General features: G+C 47.6%; 1 protein-coding gene across 1 annotated transcript in view; it reads left to right on the plus strand.

The window, feature by feature from the left end:
* The window catches only part of OTUD7A (OTU deubiquitinase 7A), a 311,705-nt gene that overhangs the window by 139,010 nt on the left and 154,216 nt on the right, over positions 1–18,479 (plus strand). Inside the window, exon 7 of the mRNA XM_029575217.1 lies at positions 14,365–14,477. Coding sequence (XP_029431077.1) covers positions 14,365–14,477 — 113 coding nt within the window. The remainder of the gene's footprint in view (positions 1–14,364; positions 14,478–18,479) is intronic.

Raw genomic sequence — 18,479 nt, forward strand, 5'->3', positions numbered from 1 at the left:
CAATATTGGAGTGATACGATCCCGTTTTGTTGTGGTTCGTTAATACCCTAGCCGCAGCATTCTGCAACACCTGAAGTGGTCATAGCGAGGATTGTGGCAGACCTAATAACATAGAATTACAGTAGTCTAAGGATGTAAGTATGAGAGCCTGCCCTGCAATACAGATCGAAAGTCGTTATGGTCTAGTAATGGTTTCAAATCGTTGGTAGAACCAGCAGTTTATAATAAGTCCTCTTAATTTTGTAGCAATGTACTTTTTAAATTTAACATCGCAGTCAATAGTTATATTGACAAGTTCAATAAAATTTAAACTTTCAATGGAACCAGCATCTACAACCACTATTGTACAAGATGCATATATTCAACATCCTCAATGCATATCTAACCTGGTGGTGAAGCTCTCAATCTGTTGGAAGGACAATTTTTTCAACCATTATCAACTGGATTTTGCGAGACTGAAGATTGGGCATCCAAATGGCAGATGAAATTTAATGTGGACAAGTGCAAGGTGGTTGCATATAGGGAAAAATAACCCTTGCTGTAGTTACACGATGTTAGGTTCCATATTAGGAGCTACCACCACAGGAAAGAGATCTAGGCATCATTGTGGATAATAACAAAATGGTGGATGCCACAAAAGAGTCTTTTTATATCTTTAATCAAGGAGACGTGAATATCATGTACAAATGCCCGACTCTGGCGAGTTTCGCCAGAGTCGGGCATTTGTACATGATATTTCACGTCTCCTTGATTAAAGATAGAAAAAGACTCTTTTGTGGCATCCACCATTTTGTTATTTCCTTACGGCTTCACTGGATCGCCTACCCTGCTGTTTTTTGGGCCCATCATTGTGGATAATACTTTGAAATCATCGAATCAGTGTGCTGCAGCAGTCAAAAAAGCAAACAGAATGTTAGGAATTATTAGGAAGGGAATAGTTAATAAAAGAGAAAATGTCATAATGCCTCTGTATCGCTCCATGGTGAAGACCGCACCTTGAATACTGTGTACAATTCTGGTCGCCGCATCTCAAAAAAGATATAGTTGTGATGGAGAAGGTACAGAGAAGGGCAACCAACATGATAAAAGGGGATGAAACAGCTCCCCTATGAGCAAAGGCTGGAGAGGTTAGGGCTGTTCAGTTGGACAAGAGATAGCTGAGGGGGGGGGATATGAATAGAGGTCTTTAAAATCCTGAGAGGTCTTGATCGAGTAGATGTGATTTGGTTATTTATACTTTCGGATAATAGAAGGACTAGAGGGGCACTCCATGAAGTTAGCAAGTAGCACATTTAAGACTAACGAGAAAAATTCTTTGTCACTCAACGCACAATTAAGCTCTGGAATTTGTTGCCAGGGGATGTTGTTAGTGCAGTTAATGTAGCTGGGTTTAAAAAAAGGTTGGATAAGTTCTTTGAGGAGAAGTCCATTAACTGCTATTAATCATGTTGACTTAGGGAATGGCCTCTGCTCTATTACTAGGCAAATCAGTAGCATGGGATCTTCTTAGTGTTTTGGGTACTTGCCAAGATCTTGTGGCCTGGTTTGGCTCTGTTGGAAACAGGATGTTGGACTTGATGGACCCTTGTCTAACCCAGCATGGCAATTTCTTATGTTCTTATAAGCAACGGATGCCTCCAATCAAGGATGGGGAGCCATCCCAACAACCTTCATTCTCAGATTTAATCGCCACAAGAGAAATTGCTCCACATAAACCAATTAGAGTTGAGAGCAATATTCAATGCTTTGAAAGTGTTTAATTGCTAGGGAAAAAAGTAGTGGGGTAACTAAAATAGCAACCAAATAGCAATACATTTACAAATATGGAGGAACAGGTTCTTTCCACCTTTGTGAAGAACCCTTCAAGATATGGAAATATGCAGTTTCACAAAAGATGTATCTGATAGCAGTTTGTTCTTGCAAAACAACACCAGATAGCCGACACATTAAGACATCAACATCAACCACATGAATGGTCATTGGGCCAATGAATAGCGAAAGAACTGTTTCAACTTTGGAGAACCGCAAATAGATCTCTTTGCAGGCCCATTGTAACATTCTGGCCAGCCATGGGAAGGCCCTGCAACCAGCCGCACTTACCCCGAACCCTGCAGGATGATGTTAGACTCCCCTCACAGCAAGGACGCAGCCAGCATGCTCCCAGCCCCACACACACACCCATGTGCGTGCATGCACTTGCTGCAGATTTCAAGACCCTGCAGTGGGAAAGAGACTGATGACACATCATGATGTCATCAGCACAGCTGGGTAAGCTCCAATCATACTTCTACCAGATGCCTCAGTAACAGGTCCTCCTGCCTTGCATTGCATGTTGCTACTCCCGGTTCCTTGTCTAGCTTTTCCTGTTCATGTACCTGTCTTGTCTTGCAGTCCCTGTGCCTGCCTCTTTACCGTACCTTATTGCCTTGCCTTGTTCATGCCCTTGCCCTGTCTGCACTGCTTTGTCTTGGACCTCAGTGTCTTGTTTGTCTGTCTTGGCTTGATTCCTAGCATTGACCTCAGCTTCGGATACTGACCTTGCTTCTGGACTGCTGCCTGCCTTGACCCCAGCTTAGATCTGAATACTAACTGCTCACTGCCTGCCCCAAAACTTAGGTTGAAGCCAGATACTGTCTACTTGCTGCTAGCCTTGACCACTGCCCGCATCTTGACTTCTACTGACCACTCCTTACAGTACTTTTGCTTAAGCCCTGCCAGCCCCTGGAACCCAAAGACTCAACCTGCGGGAAATAGGGCTGATATAGTCGAAGCTCTCCGGTTCCAGTCCCTGTAAAAGCTGGATATGCTGCACAAAGCATGCCACATCCCAAGGCCTCACATCCGTGACAACCCAATGAACCACAAAGTTCCCATCTATTATTAAAAAACAAACAAACAAAAAAAAAACCCAGCAAAAAAGTCTAGTGACAGATGCTTTTTCAATCATTGATGCTTTTTCCCTGATTCCTTTCAAAGCCAAGACAATTCATAAATTAATAAGAGAAATGTTTTGATAGCCCCTTTTTAGCCATGTCAAATTTGGGTTCTGTGGCTTGCTGTTCAACAGCTAATAAAGTTAAACATATTCCCATCCCTTATCACTCAGTACAATGGAAATCTTCTCCATCTGAACCTTCAGTCTTTGGCTCTGACTGCATGGATGTTATAAGTCAGCTAGTCTCTTCTTTGCAACTACTTATAGAAGTGAGTAAGGTTATTCTAGCATAAAGAAAATGCTCTACTGGAAGATCTTACAACTTTAAAAGGAAAGGATTTTCTGTTTGGCACACACGGGTCCCTTTTTCAATGTCCAAGCCCCCTCCTGCTTGAATACCTGTCAAAGCCTTTCCAAATCAGGATTCAAAACAAATTCGGTCAGAGTTCATCGTTGTGCTATAGGAATATACCACAAAATTCAGAAGGAATTCCTATTTCTCGGCAATCTACAGTTGCCAGATTCATGAAAGATCTAAATCATCTTTGTCCTCCAGGTTAGAGATCCTCCTACTTCTTGGGATCTAAATATAATCCTCGCTGAGCTCATGAAAGCACCCTTTGAGTCTCTAACCACAGCAGAGCGAAAATGTCTTTCGTGAAAGGTTTTATTCTTGATAGCTGTAACTTCTGTCCACAGCGTTAAGTTACATGTGCTAATCTCATACTCTCCGTGTACCCAAATTTTCAACAGAGTTGTTTTGAAAACTCATCCTAAATTTATACCGAAAAGTTGTCTCTGTTTTACTTGAATCAGTCAATTGTATTACCAACTTTTTTTCTGAGACCACACGCCAGTATAGGTGAACCGGCTCTTCATACCTTGCGTTGGTCATTTTCTGTTTGGAGGGAGGAAAGGCTTACAGAAATTCAAATTCATCTCCTTCGACCCAGTCAAACAAGGATTTTCAGGCACAAAACAAACTTTTTTCACATGACTTTCTGATTGCATTCCTTTTTATTATAATTAATCAGGACATCAACAAAGTAAGATAAAAGCCAGTCAAGTCAGGACTACAGCAACATCCTTAGCTCATCTTCACTCTACTTCCGTAGAAGAAATCTGCAGAGCTGCCACTTGGTTTTGTATCCAAACCTTCATTGCTCATCACGGCCTAGAAATGGTCAATTTCACAAAAGGTGTGCCTGATAGCAGTCTATCTTCCCAGAAAAGAAAAGCAGCTGACACATTAAGTTGCTAACTGCAACAACCTGATGAATGTTCCTTAGATCTGCAAATAGCAAAAGAACGTTTTCAACTGAGAAACCGCAAATAGCTCTCTTTGCAGTCCCATTCAACAGCAAAGTTCCCATGTCAGGATAGCAGTTTTGGCCAAGCAGTTGACAAATGTTTAATTCCTTCAGCTCTTCCTCTTGCCTCCATCAAACTACGGGTTGATGTTCCACTACTGATATAAAAACTTAAATACTTACATGCAATGCACAACTTAAGGGTCCCCACTCGTGTGGCTGATCACTATGCTGCTTGTCCACGGAAGAAGCAAAGTTGCTTGCCTTTAAGTGATGTTTGCCATAGATGGCAGGACACATTCAGCCACACGATCCCACCCTCCTCCCCTGTTTAGTTGAAGTTCAGCTCACTATAAAGACTGAGGAGATTCACATGGTAGCAGCTGTGAGGAACCCCCTGCGCATACTTAGGAAAACCTTCTAGGTTTTTCTGAACTATGAGAGAGCTTAACATTGGCAGTCTGCACTTCCGTGGCCGTCCCCCCGCACACCCGTCTCGTCCCCCCAATCCCCCACATATCACACACCGCACTCCATCTTTGGTGAAACAAAGGCCCGCAGCAATTTATTAACATTAATTAACATGAATCACATAATTACATTACCGGTACCCGAGCCGTCTGTGCTCTCAAACCTAGTGCATTCCGGGCGTCAAAACCGGCGTCCGCCGTTTAAGCCAGTCCGCCACCATCTTACCGGCCCCCCGCCGTGACCAAGCCAGGGGACCATTCCTCCAGGCCGCCCACGCCTGAATACACGCACTTTCTTTTCCCGAGGACTTCCGGTCCTTCCTGACCGTGTCCTCGAGGTCCCCCCTTACCTACCGACTCGGGTACCCCCGCCCTTGCTGCGACGAGTCCCTTTCTTATGTACCTTGCTCTCTTCTCCCTTTGTCTCTGACTGACTCCGTCTCTTTTGCGGCATCCTTTATTCCTCTGGGTGGGTGGGTGGGGAACCGGCGAGCGCAGGCACAGAAAAAGGCCGAGGCCCGCGCTCGCCGGCCCTTTAAAAGGCCCTTGGGGTCCCTCGAGAGACCCCGTGCTGACGTCATCCGCGTCGACGAGCGCGCAGCGGCGCCGGCGCGTCATCAGCGTGATGACGTCCGCCGCTCCCCGCCCTTGGGGAAATCGCGCGCCGCCGCGAAGATCGCCCCGTACGGCAGGTAGGGTAGTGGGGGGGGTCCCCCCCTTCGGCAGACGCCATGTTAAGGGGGGGGCCCTCCCCGCACGAGGCGAGTCGGCCCCGTTTAACATTGGCAGTCTGCACTTCCGTGGCCGTCCCCCCGCACACCCGTCTCCTCCCCCCAATGCCCACATATCCACACCGCACTCCATCTTTGGTGAAACAAAGGCCGCAGCATTTATTAACATTAATTAACATGAATCAACATAATTACATTACCGGTACCCGAGCCGTCTGTGCTCTCAAACCTAGTGCATTCCGGGCGTCAAAACCGGCGTTTGCCGTTTAAGCCAGTCCGCCACCCATCTTACCGGCCCCCCGCCATGACCAAGCCAGGGGACCATTCCTCCAGGCCGCCCACGCCTGAATACACGCACTTTCTTTTCCCGAGGACTTCCGTCCTCCTGACCGTGTCCTCAGAGGTCCCCCCTTAACCTACCGACTCGGGGTACCCCCCCGCCACCAGACGGGGACAGTGGCCCCACTTGTCCGCAGGCTCCCCCCTTAATGCTGCGACCCAACCTTGCAAATCACTCGCTCAAAGAGATTCCTGTATGGCGTTATTAAATAATCGTACCCGATGTCGGACAAATGAACCTCAATCCGGCCTATACAGGCCGGAGCATGGCTCGTCTGCCCATTCATGCCGGATTTGGTGAAATGCCCCTCTGCTGTGCCCATACGCCGACCTGTCTATTAATCTTCTTCCTACCCCCTGCCCCATAACTTGCTACTCTGCCATTTAATCCTAGGAATAATATCTGACCAGATTATGGCTGTTCCTGGTGCCAAATCCCTAATTAGATCTAAGTCTCTTTTTATCATTTCTATCAGTTGCTTAGCCGTATGCGCTCCCAGGTCGTTGCCCCCGAGGTGAATAACTATGGCATCTGGTTGCCTAGACGTGAATATTTCGTGCCGCAGGTCCGCCAGCAGGTGTTCCCATTTCATTCCTGACCTTCCCATCCATCTCAGGGTGACTTCTTCCGGAGCCAGCCCCAAGTGTACACCGTAAGGCCTTTCCTGCGCCCTTTTGGCCGCCCATCTCACGAATGAATGTCCTATTAACCACGCTATCCTCCTCTGGCTCCTTGCATCTGCGGGTGAAATTGAATGCGTTAGTTACCCATTTGCGCAAACCCAGGCCTCACATAATGCTTAGCAACTGCTGATTGCCAACGTCCAATTTTACGTATTACGTCCATCGGCATACCTGCTTGCGCCGCGCTAGTCGCTACCCCGATCTGGAAGGAATGTGTTCCGTAATCCTTCGGGTCCAACCCTATATTTCCTAACGCCGAGCGCAACACCGCTGCAAACTGGTACCGAGTCAGCGGGACCCCATCACTATGCACCAGCAAGTGATCCCCGCCTACCGGTCTTAATCGCAGATAGCTCGTTTGAATTTCGCACGCGGGCATGTCACCGAGCGACCCCCCTGCTGCCAATATGATTTCGACCCCTTTCGCTTTTTGGGTCTGTCTTTGATTTATGCACCCGAATTCTCATGACCGGTCCTGCACCTGTACGTTGCCGTACAATAACCCGTTGCGGCCCTTATCCTTTTTGGATGGGGCCACCAACTCGCCAACCCTTAATGCCGCAAAAAATGCTATGCAGAAGGCTGCTCTGAAGCAATCCCACTTCAAATGGGTCAGTGCAAACATGCTGTCACCGCGTACCACAATCTGACCAATAACTCGTGCGTGATAGGCTGTCTTTAATATCGGCCTTCCCAAGCTACCCTCCCTCGGCCCACACCCGCTAGCATCTTCTTGACTATGAAGAAGCTGAAAGGGTCGCCCAGAACCTTGCGCCTTGGTAAAGAAGGCGAAACCCGGCCAGTTGGTTGATCGTCGCTCCTCTGGACGTTCCTGTCTCTTTTGACCATGATATGAAACGGACTATCTGGTTGGCCTCCACCACCCCTGTGGCACCACCCTGGCCCCCTATAAACTCCTGCACCTTAGCGTAACCACGCAGTAGGCTTTCCACGTCGCCGGGGCAACAGACGCCCTCAACAATCCCTGCTCGACCGTGTTCCAATTTGCCATAGATGTTCCGGCATTGGGACTCCCTCCGCCTCTGCCTCTGGCACCTGTTGGCGAAAGAGAGCCCACTTAGCCCTTGATAATGCATCCGCCACCTGGTTCCGTGTGCCCGGCACGTGCTTGGCCCTTAGGGTCATGTTCAACCGCAGGCTCTGCAGCACCACTTCCCTCAATAACCCAGCTACCCCGGGGGCAGTGGGCCGCCTGTTTGTTCAGCACTGTTACTACGGCCATATTGTCACACCAAAAAACTATCCGCTTGTTTATGCAACTTCTGGGCCCAAACAGTGATTGTTACCAATATTGGAAAGAGCTCGAGAAAGGTAATGTTCCTTACCAGCGTCGTCCCTCCATGCCTGCGGCCATGGCGCCGCACACCATGCACCCTGGCAATACGCCCCGAATCCCCATCCTCCCGAGGCGTCCGTGAAAATGTCCAAGTCCCTATTGGACATTGTCTCCTCCTGCCACATTGCTACTCCGTTGAACTTATCTAAAAATTGTAGCCTACATTACAATTTCAGCCCTTACTGGTCTCGATATCCTAATGTGATGATGTGGTCGCTTCACCCCTATCGTCGCTACCTGAGCCAATCGTCTTAAGAAAGCCCTTCCCATGGGTATTACCCGAGTCGCGAAATTGAGGCTTCCTATCAAGGATTGCATCGCTGTTAAAGGTGACCTTCCTAGCTGTCAGTGTGTCTTTCTAAGCAAGTCCCGCAGCTTACATACTTCTTCTCCAACGGCAGTCTCGATGTCATTGTCAGCATGTCTATCTCTATGCCTAAGAAAGATAAGGTGGTAGCTGGACCTTCGGTCTTTTCCTGTGCCAACGGGACGCCAAAAATCTCGGGCCATTTCCTGAAATCCGGCTATATCTGTGCACAGGTGGCCCTATAGGCCGTTCCCCACAAATAAGAAGTCGTCCAGATAATGGACGACGTTGCTGTTCCCTGTCCTTTTTGTAGTGCCCAATGCAGGAATGTGCTAAACATCTCGAAACAAGCACAAGATATAGAACACCCCATGGGCATACACTTGTCAAAGTAGTATCTGCCTTTGAATTGAAAACCTAGGAGCGGGAAGCTGTCGGGATGCACGGGCAGCAATCTGAATGCGGACTTTATGTCCGCCTTGGCCATTAGAGCCCCTTGGCCGCATTGCCTTACCAATGAGATCGCTGCATCGAAAGATGCGTATTGAACCCTGCAAGCCTCCTCCGGTAGATGATCATTGACAGACTCGCCCGGGTGATATGACAGGTTCTGAATAAGCCTGAACTCCCCCTGCCCCTTCTTAGGCACTACTGCCAACGGTGAAACCTTCATGTCCCGGAAAGGTGGGTCCTCGAATGGACCCACCATCCTTCCCAATTCGATTTCTCTAAGGACCTTCTGTTGTACTATGTCCGCGTGTCTCACTACAGAGACGGCGTTACCTAATCTCGCGTTCCTAATTTTCCCTTGAAATGGTATCCTAAAACCGTATCTGAAGCCCTCCCTAAGCCTGGCAGCCTCTTCTCTTTTAGGGTAGTCCGCCAGCCATTCCACCATGTTCGCCAGGTGTATCGGCGACGGTGCCTTACTGAGGACGCTATTGTTTTCCTCCCCCGCCGAGAGTACTAGCCGGCCCCTGCCCTTTCTTACTGCACTTGCTGGCCGGGTGCGGTGCGGAGCACAAGGAGCAAATATGCCTAAATTTGCATTCGTGGAATGTGCAACCTGCCTTGTTGTATCTCCAACACACTTTGTCCTTGCTATTCCTGCTTTCCCCCCAGGGATTACTCCCCGGTGTTGGTGTCCCGTTAGCCGCCTTACCGCTCCCATGTGCCCCACTTGTGTCCAGGACCTTGCTGGTCATTTGCCGTAGCCATAGGCCGACGTCCTGCGTTCCCCATGACATGCCCTTATTATCCTCCATTTTATCCCTAAAATGCTCGTCGTAATTCAACCAGCACCATCCTTGATACTCCTTATAACCTTTGAGTATTGCGTCTGCATAGCTAAGCATAGGCGCATACTGTGACGGGTCTGCCCTTCCCGTCACACTAATCATCCTCAAAAATGCTCTGGCCCAATTCACTATGTTTTTTGCCACTTTTACTTCGCCCACCTTTTTCTCCTCCTTTTTTCCCTTCTTCCTTCTCTCAACCGCACCCTTCCTTCCCTCCAATACTGAGAATATATCTATGTACTCTCTTTTTCTTATTTTGCTGCGCAGCGCCCTCGGAACACTTTCCCACAATTCCGCTAAGGGCGGCAGTGCCGCGGTAGCTGTCGCGCCTGCTCCTGTGCACCTGCCCGCCGCTGAGTGCGCTGTTTTCCCTTCGGAGTCGTCCTCCGACGAGTCAGTGGAAGAATCGCTGCCCTTCCTCCTTCTCTTATTACCCTTTCTATTCGCCGCTCGCTCCTTGACTCGTTCTCCACTGTGTCGCCCTCCGGGTGCCTCCGCTCCGACCACCACGTCCTCTGCACCTCCCGGCGCTTGTGTCTCGTTGTCCTCCCCAGCACTCGTCTCGCTTTCTCGACTCTCCGTCCCTGGGGTGACTTTGCCTCTGCGGGCCGCGCTCTCCGCGGTTCGTTTCTTGCGCTGCGGTCCCGATTCGCTCTGTCCCTCTCGCACTTGTGTAGATTCCAAAGCCTTTTGGGCTCCGACGACCCTGTCCTGTGTGGCCATCGTGCCCCCGGCCGCCTGGTTGTACCATGGCGGAGGCACCTGCCACCATGGTGGGTACATATGTTGTTGATAAGGGTTAGCCATTGTGGCCAACCATGCCTGGGCACTTTGCTGAGTTCCTCCCAGCCCACCTTGTGACGGAGTTTCTGGTACTGGGCCGGATGCTCCCGAGGGTGGCACGGCTCCCACTCCTGCCGCAGGCCACATGGGCCATCCCCACTGCAGTGGGCCTCCTTGCCCCGACTCCAGCCGTGAGCCCGTGGGTCCATGCTGGCTGTCTTGTTCGACCATGACTGGCTTCGCCTGCTGCCGTCCCCCTCCACTCTTCTTTGCCTGCACCTTCTTGGCCTTGTCCGCCGGCCGTGCCCCCTTGTGGCTCCTAGTCAGTGGTCCTCGCCTCCTGCCGGCCTCTCGTCCTCCCTCTCCCTTTCCTGGGGCAGGATCCTCCGGTCCATCCCGTGGCTCTTCACCCCTCTTCTTCCTTGCTCCCCCCCGTGCTCTCGCTGGTCCTCTCCCCGGCATGCTCACAAAACCACACACCGGACTGCTCTCTTTCTTTATTCAAAAGCTTACAATTGTTTACTCACGGTTTGCCGCTTCCGAACGATGGGGGGGGGGGGGGGGGGTGCTGGGGCTTCCTCGTCCGCTCCTGCGGTCAGCTCCCGTTTCCTTGCGTTCCAGTTGTCCACGTGCTTCCCTTGCTCAGCTGTGCTGGGAGTCCTGTCTGCCTCTTGTATTTCCGTCGCCTGTGCCTTTAAATCCTGCACAGCGCTGCTGCAACCCTCCTCCGGGGCAAGCCTGCCACTCCAAGACGCACAGATCAATGCTCACTTCCCCGTAGCAACCACGGTGCTGCTTCTCCTCCTGCCGCTGAGTCTCTGCTGCCTCCGTGCTTATCCTGGCACCTGGATGGGCTTCCACGAGGGAGGAATTCTTCTGTCTCTACCTCTCTCCCTCTCCGTGTGGATTCAATTCACCGCCGCTCAGCTCCACAGCGCTTGCTGGCTCACTGCCTGCCACCCGATGCCTGCTCCTCCTCCTGGCCTTTCTGTCCGGCCCTTCTACGCGCTCCAGGGTGCCCCGATGCTCACCACGTGGTGCCCGAAGCTGCTGCTGACGCCCGCCTGCCTCTTGAAATGTCCGGCCGAATCGCCGAGGTTGCCCTCGGTCGCGGCACCGGGAAGCCGCAGAGAAGGGGGCAGCTCCTTTTAAATTTGTTTCCCTGCGGGTCCTCGTGGCCTCCAGGGGCGTCCGCTGCACTGCCTGCCCCTTCGGCCCGCTCTCCCGGATGTCCGCCGCTCGCGATTGCGTTCGGCCTCTGCTCCCCGATTCCTCCGAGCAGATCAACGAACCGGCGAGCGCAGGCACGGAAAAAGGCCGAGGCCCGCGCTCGCCGGCCCTTTAAAGGCCCTTGGGTCCCTCGAGAGACCCCGTGCTGACGTCATCGCGTCGACGACGTGCGCGGCGGCACCGGCGCGTCATCAGCGCGATGACGTCCGCCGCTCCCCGCCCCGTGGGGAATCGCGCGCCGCCGCGAAGATCGCCCGTATGGCAGGTAGGGTAGTGGGGGGGGTCCCCCCCTTCGGCAGACGCCATGTTAAGGGGGGGGCCCTCCCCGCACGAGGCGAGTCGGCCCCGTTTTTCCGTCTTGGCGCTGTCAGAAGATGTCACCCACTTGTATGACTGATTTGTCCGGCTGTCTAGAGAGAAAATCTGTTACAGGTAAGCAACTTTGTTTTACTCTCACAGTTTACTTTTCCTCCCAATTGATGTCATGAATCTGTGTTCTCTCATCAGCCTTTTGTTCTTCTCAATTGCTCCTAACAGTCAACAATAGGTTTATATTTTTTTTTGTTCTAAATATGTGAATTCAGCAAGTGGCAGAAGTCTTTCATGAAAGTGGCACCTTTTTTTTTTCTTTAATTCTACCTGTTTGGTAAAATCAAGTCAAAAGATTCCAAGTAATCACACACAGAAATGTTCTGTTTTCAGAAGTCATCATAACACTCTCGTTTTTTGGGGGGTTTTTTGGGGTTTTTTTTTTTAAGAAATGGAGAATTATTTCTTTAATTTTTGTAAGCTAGAAAAAAACCCTCTTTGAATTGAGGTTAACAGAAGCCTTGATCACATTCATGCGAGCAGCTGCAGATGATTAATGTTTATAGAAAACTGAGCAGGCTTCCAACTATATGTGGCTTGATTTTCCAGCATTCTTCCACAATCCTAAAAGTTTCATGTGATGAGAAATGGCTAGTCACAATTTTAGCAACTTGTTTCCATACCTTCTAAGTCTGGTGCATTTGAAGAGCATAAGGTGAACTCACCTACTACCACTGGCATCCCCCATTCACCTCCTGCTGTTTATCACCTGTTACATTTTTTTCTAAAACTAACCTAATTCAAGACGCACCTGTATTCTTTCTACCAACTTTGTTGAAGTAGGATTACTTTAAATACACTGACAGAAAGTGGTGTATGAATGCTGTATTCTCTGGGTTGATTTATAGAAGTTAAAGGAACTGATGAGCAATACCTGTATGGGAAAAGTCATAAGTCTCTGAATTGTTTCATAGTTATTTAAAAATGCCTCCCTTGCTTCCTGAAAATGTTTGACGCGAGGAACATCAATCAAAAACAAACTTAATCAACAAGCACAATACATATTTGATTATATAGAGGGGTCATGTGCAGTTGGTGCAGTCTATGGCTACTTTTTACCCACAGACTTTGCACTAATTTTCAAAACAAAAGTACGAGCATACTTTCTCTTTAAAAATTATCACAAGAATACTACCCAAACGCATTTATATCTGTTAATGTGCATGGGTAGTTTCCCTGACAGAATTTATGCATGTACTTTTTAAAAACTAAAGTATGCAAATAAGTGTAATCCCTGCCCAGACTCCACCTTCAGGAAAAATATGCACATGCACTCTGAATGCATGTATTTTTCCCCACATATCAGGTGGGTAGTTTTACAAGAAGGCATAATGCCTTTTAAAATGATCCTCATAAAGTAATAAGTAATACATACAAACCAAATAACATAAAACCATATACATATTAGAACATAACAATTAACAGTCCAACAAAATAAGAAAACAGTCATGCAGTAAAAATAAAGATACAATAATATGATAAACATCCTGTTTTTAAATCTTTGCATACCCATAAGCATAAACTTATTAAAAAATAAGTCCAGCACAAAAACAAACAAGAATTAACAAAATCCCTCTCCACAGCACTGTGTGGCCATCTCATTATCACTGAGGAAGTAGATTCAGTTTGTGCTTCATGAATATGCCATTAGTCTTGTTTTCTGTTTCATCTTGTTATAGAATATTATATTAAACTCATCCATTATCTTACGACAATAGTAATGGGAAGAGAAATCGAGAGAGAATCTGATAAGGGTGCGCACGCTGATTTATTTTTGGTTTGGGGGCTGAATCTTTCAGGTTTTCATTTTATTTTTTCATTTTGGTTCATTTTCCATTTCTGTGCATGAGATTTGCAGATTTTGTGTGCAAAATCTAAATAGTACTCACAGAATTTATTTTGCAAGTATTAGTTGCATTTTATGCATATAAAACGGAAAACAAGATGAAAATGAAAGCTAATTAGTAGCTTTTATTGTTTTGTTTTGAAACAATGCAATGAAACAGCTCTTTTCAGTTCATGTTTCAAAAAAAATGTAGCTCCCTAGAATCTGAACATTGTTGAAGTGAATGTATTCATCCTGTACTGATTCGTATTGCTGCTGACATTCACTAGTATTAAAGCCTTGTTGAAATTACTGCAGTAAGATCCACAGCTGCTTTCTAAATTCAGATCAATAAAAATGCTAGAGTTTGTATATTTTAAGTATAGTAACTGTCATTATATCTTAAGCTCTGTTTCATCCTAACATCAGGCACCCAAGGACACACAGCAGCACCAAACAGTACCACTGAATTGAGTGGGATTGCTTGTGGGGGCCCACCATCTTCAAATGGAGAGCGCAGCCTTTTGTATTTTCTTTTCTGCCTTTTGCAGTACTTTTAAAAATCCATTCATGAATGCAGCAGAATAGTACTTTGTCTTGTCACTATGACTGGGGAAGAAGAGAGGGAGATGATCACATTCTTACTGAAAGCACATTATTGCTTGGCTGTTATGTGGTTAGATTTTTGTGCAGAGTTCCATCAGTTACATGCTTATTTCTCCACAGTCTGGATTAGTTTATACCGAAGAAGAGTGGGAACGAGAATGGAATGAACTACTGAAGTTAGCATCAAGTGAGCCCCGCACGCACTTTAGCAAAAACGGAGGAAGTGGTGGTGGGTAAGTTTACATTCTTTGATCATTTTGTACTAACTGTAAGGAAAAATCAGCATTAAATGTCATCTGCAAATTATGGGGTCAGTGTTTCATACTGCCCGCACTGCTGCAAAGGCCATAGGTGTTTTTTTTACTTGTGCTCTTTGCACCAGTTTTCCTTTGAAAACTACCTAAGGAAAAAGTACCAGTAGAAATCTGCGCCTGCTTTTTCCGTGGATACTTTTTCCAACCAAAACTATGCAGATGAGGTGAATTTTCAGAGTTACGTGCATGAAAATTAGCATATGTGTGTGTGGTAAGTAGCTTGTATTTGCATACACACTATTTTATAAACGCCAAACATATGCGCATATTTTCGTGTTATTGTGCATATGTTAAAAAGGGGCAGTCTAAGCGCAGTTTAGGGTTGGGCCAAGAATTTATATGCATAAGGGTAGATTTTAAAATGGACGCGCCAATTTTATAACATGTGCGCACCGGCACGGGCTATACTGGGCCGCGCGCACATACCCGGCGGATTTTATAATCCATGTGCGGGCGGCACGTGCAAGGGGGGAAAAATTATGCAAATTCGCGCGGCAACAAGTTCAGGGCTCCCCCAGTTCCCTCCCAGACCGCTCCAATTTAGGAGCGGTCTGAGAGGGAACTTCCTTACCCCCTACCCTAACCTCCCTTCCCCTTCCCCTTCCCCTCTCCTCCCCACCCTCTGAATCCCTTTTTTTTTTTTTGGTTTGCCTTTTTTACGTCAAGTTACTTTAGGGCCTGACCAGAACCAGCGGCCTCTTGCTCCACCCCTGGGACCGCCCCTTGATAGAGGCCTGGCTCTTGTGCGTATAACGGGTTACGCGCGCGGCCGGGCCTCTTCTAAAATGCGCACAGCACGCGCAAGGCCCGGCCGCACACATAACCCTTGTTTTTTATGCACGGGGGGGGGGGTGTTAAAAATCAGGCCTATAAGTTGCTATTTTATAAGACATTTGCACAAGTACGTGTTAACTTTTCGTGCAATTTTATACTTGCTAATTATCTCGCACAATTGATTGTGGATGCATGTACTACCTCCTGTGTATGCAAATATTTCTCATGCATATGCATTAGGGATTACTTGAAAACCAGACTGGCTGGGGGCCCCCTAGGACCGGTTTGAGCACCCCTGCCCTAGGCGATGCCCCAGCTTTGGGCCTAAGCCTAGATCTAGGATGAGGCGCCAGCATCAGGCACAGGCCACACTCCTGCTTACCTCTTCTATGTTAATACTAGAGATGTGAATCGGAACCGGAATCGGTTCAGATTCCGGTTCCGATTCACATGTGGGTTTTTCTCCATCGGGCCCGATCGCGGTTTTGTTTATCAGCTGCGCCCCAGCCGATACACAAAAAACCCACCCCGACCCTTTAAAGCTAACCCCTTAGCTTCCCCCACCCTCCCGACCCTCCCCAAAAACTTTTTACAGGTACCTGGTGATCCAGTTGGGGTCCCGGGAAGGATCTCCCGCTCTGGGCCATCCTCCCGCTCCCGGGCCGTCGGCTGCCACTAATCAAAATGGCGCCGATGGCCCTTTGCCCTTACCATGTGACAGGGTATCCGTGCCATTGGCCGGATCCTGTCACATGGTAGGAGCACTGGATGGCCAGCACCATCTTGTGCTCCTACCATGTGACAGGGGCTGACCAATGGCACCGGTAGCCCCTGTGACATAGTAAGGGCAAAGGCTATCGGCGCCATTTTGAATACTGGCAGCCGACGGTCCGAGTGCAGGAGGTCGCTCCCGGACCCCCGCTGGACTTTTGGCAAGTCTTGTGGGGGTCAGGAGGGTCCCCCAAGACTTGCCAAAAGCCCCCTGGTGGTCCAGCAGGAGATCGGTCCCGGGGCTTCCACTGGACCACCAGGTACTCGTAAAATGTTTTGGGGGGGTTCGGGAGGGTGGGGGAAGGTAAGGGTTTAGTTTTAAAGGGTCGGGGTGGGTTTAGGGGTTGTTTTGGTGTGCCGGTTTTCCCGCCCTCCCCCCAAATAACTCCCGTTAGTGGACACTAACCCATTAACGATTTTTCACAATAAATCGGGGGAATTTCTATTGTATCGCGCACTCTAATGATTTTTGATGATTTTAAAAATATTGGACGATTTTTTTAAATCGTCAAAAAAGATTCACATCCCTAGTTAATACTGCATTCTTGTAAGTCATATGATTTCTTGTAAGTTGATCCTAGAAGCAGAAGCAAAACTTAAATCTTTCTGCTTCTTCAATGCCACCAACCGATTTGTCTCCACAGAGAACTCCTTGAAGCACCCTTACACCTCTGCCCCCTGTGGAGGGTGACTTTGTAACTCTGTGGGTAAGGGGGATGTCTACATGTAACATTTGCAGACAGACTTTGCCTTAAATTTTAAAATTCCCATGTATAAATGTGCTGTCATGTGCTCAAACTCACCCATATAAAGTTATGCTTGCTGTAGCGAGGGTGTAACTTGTGTGGGTGATTTTACATGCCTAACGGTGAAATTTCAAAATGTTATGCACATAAAAATGAGCTTATATGCACATAAGTAGCCTCTACTCACATATGCTGTATTTTATAAAAGTGAAATATATGTGCGTATTTTAACTTTGCAAGCACATATATGCATGTAAGAAAACCGAGGGCGGTCCAGGGGGCATTACAAAGTGGGGCTAGCATGTATGTGTGAAAGTTGCTATTTTAAAAGGCACGTGTACATTTTCCAGTTTACTCGCTTGTTTTTATTCCTGCTAATTATCTGGCACAAGTAATATTAAGCGTGTTTATTGTGTAGTACTGGCTGGGTGGGAGGTCGGGCTGCACTGTTAGGACTAAACAGCCAGGAAGTTCTCGAGGGTCTGGAGAAGGACCGAGCAAATTGGTGGACTAATTGGTCAAACTAGCCATTTTCTTTATGCGCACATTTTAAAATTGGCCAGGTTAACGCACGCAAATCTGGACTTACACGAGGAAATCCTACCTTACTGCTAAGTGTAAAATATACACACGTATATTTTTTAAATGGGTAGGAAAAGCGTGCGTGTTCGGTGCATTGATATACGTTTCATGTATTCTCGCAGACGTTGCAGGCTAGAGATATACGTATTTAATTAAACACTATGGTAAAGATGGCTTGTGGCCATGTACGTGGGCAGTTGTTTGAAAGTTATCCACATGCTCTTTAAAATTATATGGGGTCAGTCTCAACTCTGCACCCTCCCCCTGGACCCCCAAAATGCCTCTCCCTAGTACACATAAAAGTACGCATGAAATCAAGGTGGTGCGCAGTTTTAGAACAGCCTTGGAACTTCAGCTCTTAACCTTTAGTCCTACGATTTATATCATCAAAACCCATTTGTAATTTCCTGTAAGAGCTACAATACAATATTCATTTATCATCTCTTCCAAAGAGATTGAAATGCGTCCAATTTCACTTACATACATATCTATTGATGTGTGTCTATGGAAGCTCAAATGGATTGCATTTCCAAAACATTTGGAAGAAAGGTACACAGAGACTGATTTTTGTTGTTGACTTTAACTCTTATTATGTTTGTTGTACAGTGGGTTCCTGTTTAAGTCAGTTTGTTCTCAGCTCTGTTTTTCATTTCCTCTGGAGGAAAGCACTTAGACGATGTGGCAGTGGAAACCACAGTAGAATGTATATTGACACAGTTTTGATGAAAAGGTCAACTCTTGTCCCTGCTTTACCCTTTAGTATCAGTAGCAGTGCCTGCATTAAAGAGAGCAATTTTGCATAGCTCAGTGTGGCAGAACTCATGCATGCTTTAGTAGGCAGCTACCTTGTAGCTCATTTTCAAAGGAGAAGCTATCCAGGCAGTTTGAAAATGAGCTGCAAGTGCATGCGTATAAATAGCTCATGTGTTTTGCACCTGCTAATTGTATGGGAAAATTGATCAAGGGCAAAACAGCGCATGTAGAATTGAAAATGTCAGTGTCTGCACATTGTTGCTTCCCCCAGAATAAACACTCGTAACCAGCTCAC

This window comes from Rhinatrema bivittatum, chromosome 13 (genome assembly GCF_901001135.1).
Source record: "Rhinatrema bivittatum chromosome 13, aRhiBiv1.1, whole genome shotgun sequence".
NCBI classification, from domain to species: domain Eukaryota; kingdom Metazoa; phylum Chordata; class Amphibia; order Gymnophiona; family Rhinatrematidae; genus Rhinatrema; species Rhinatrema bivittatum.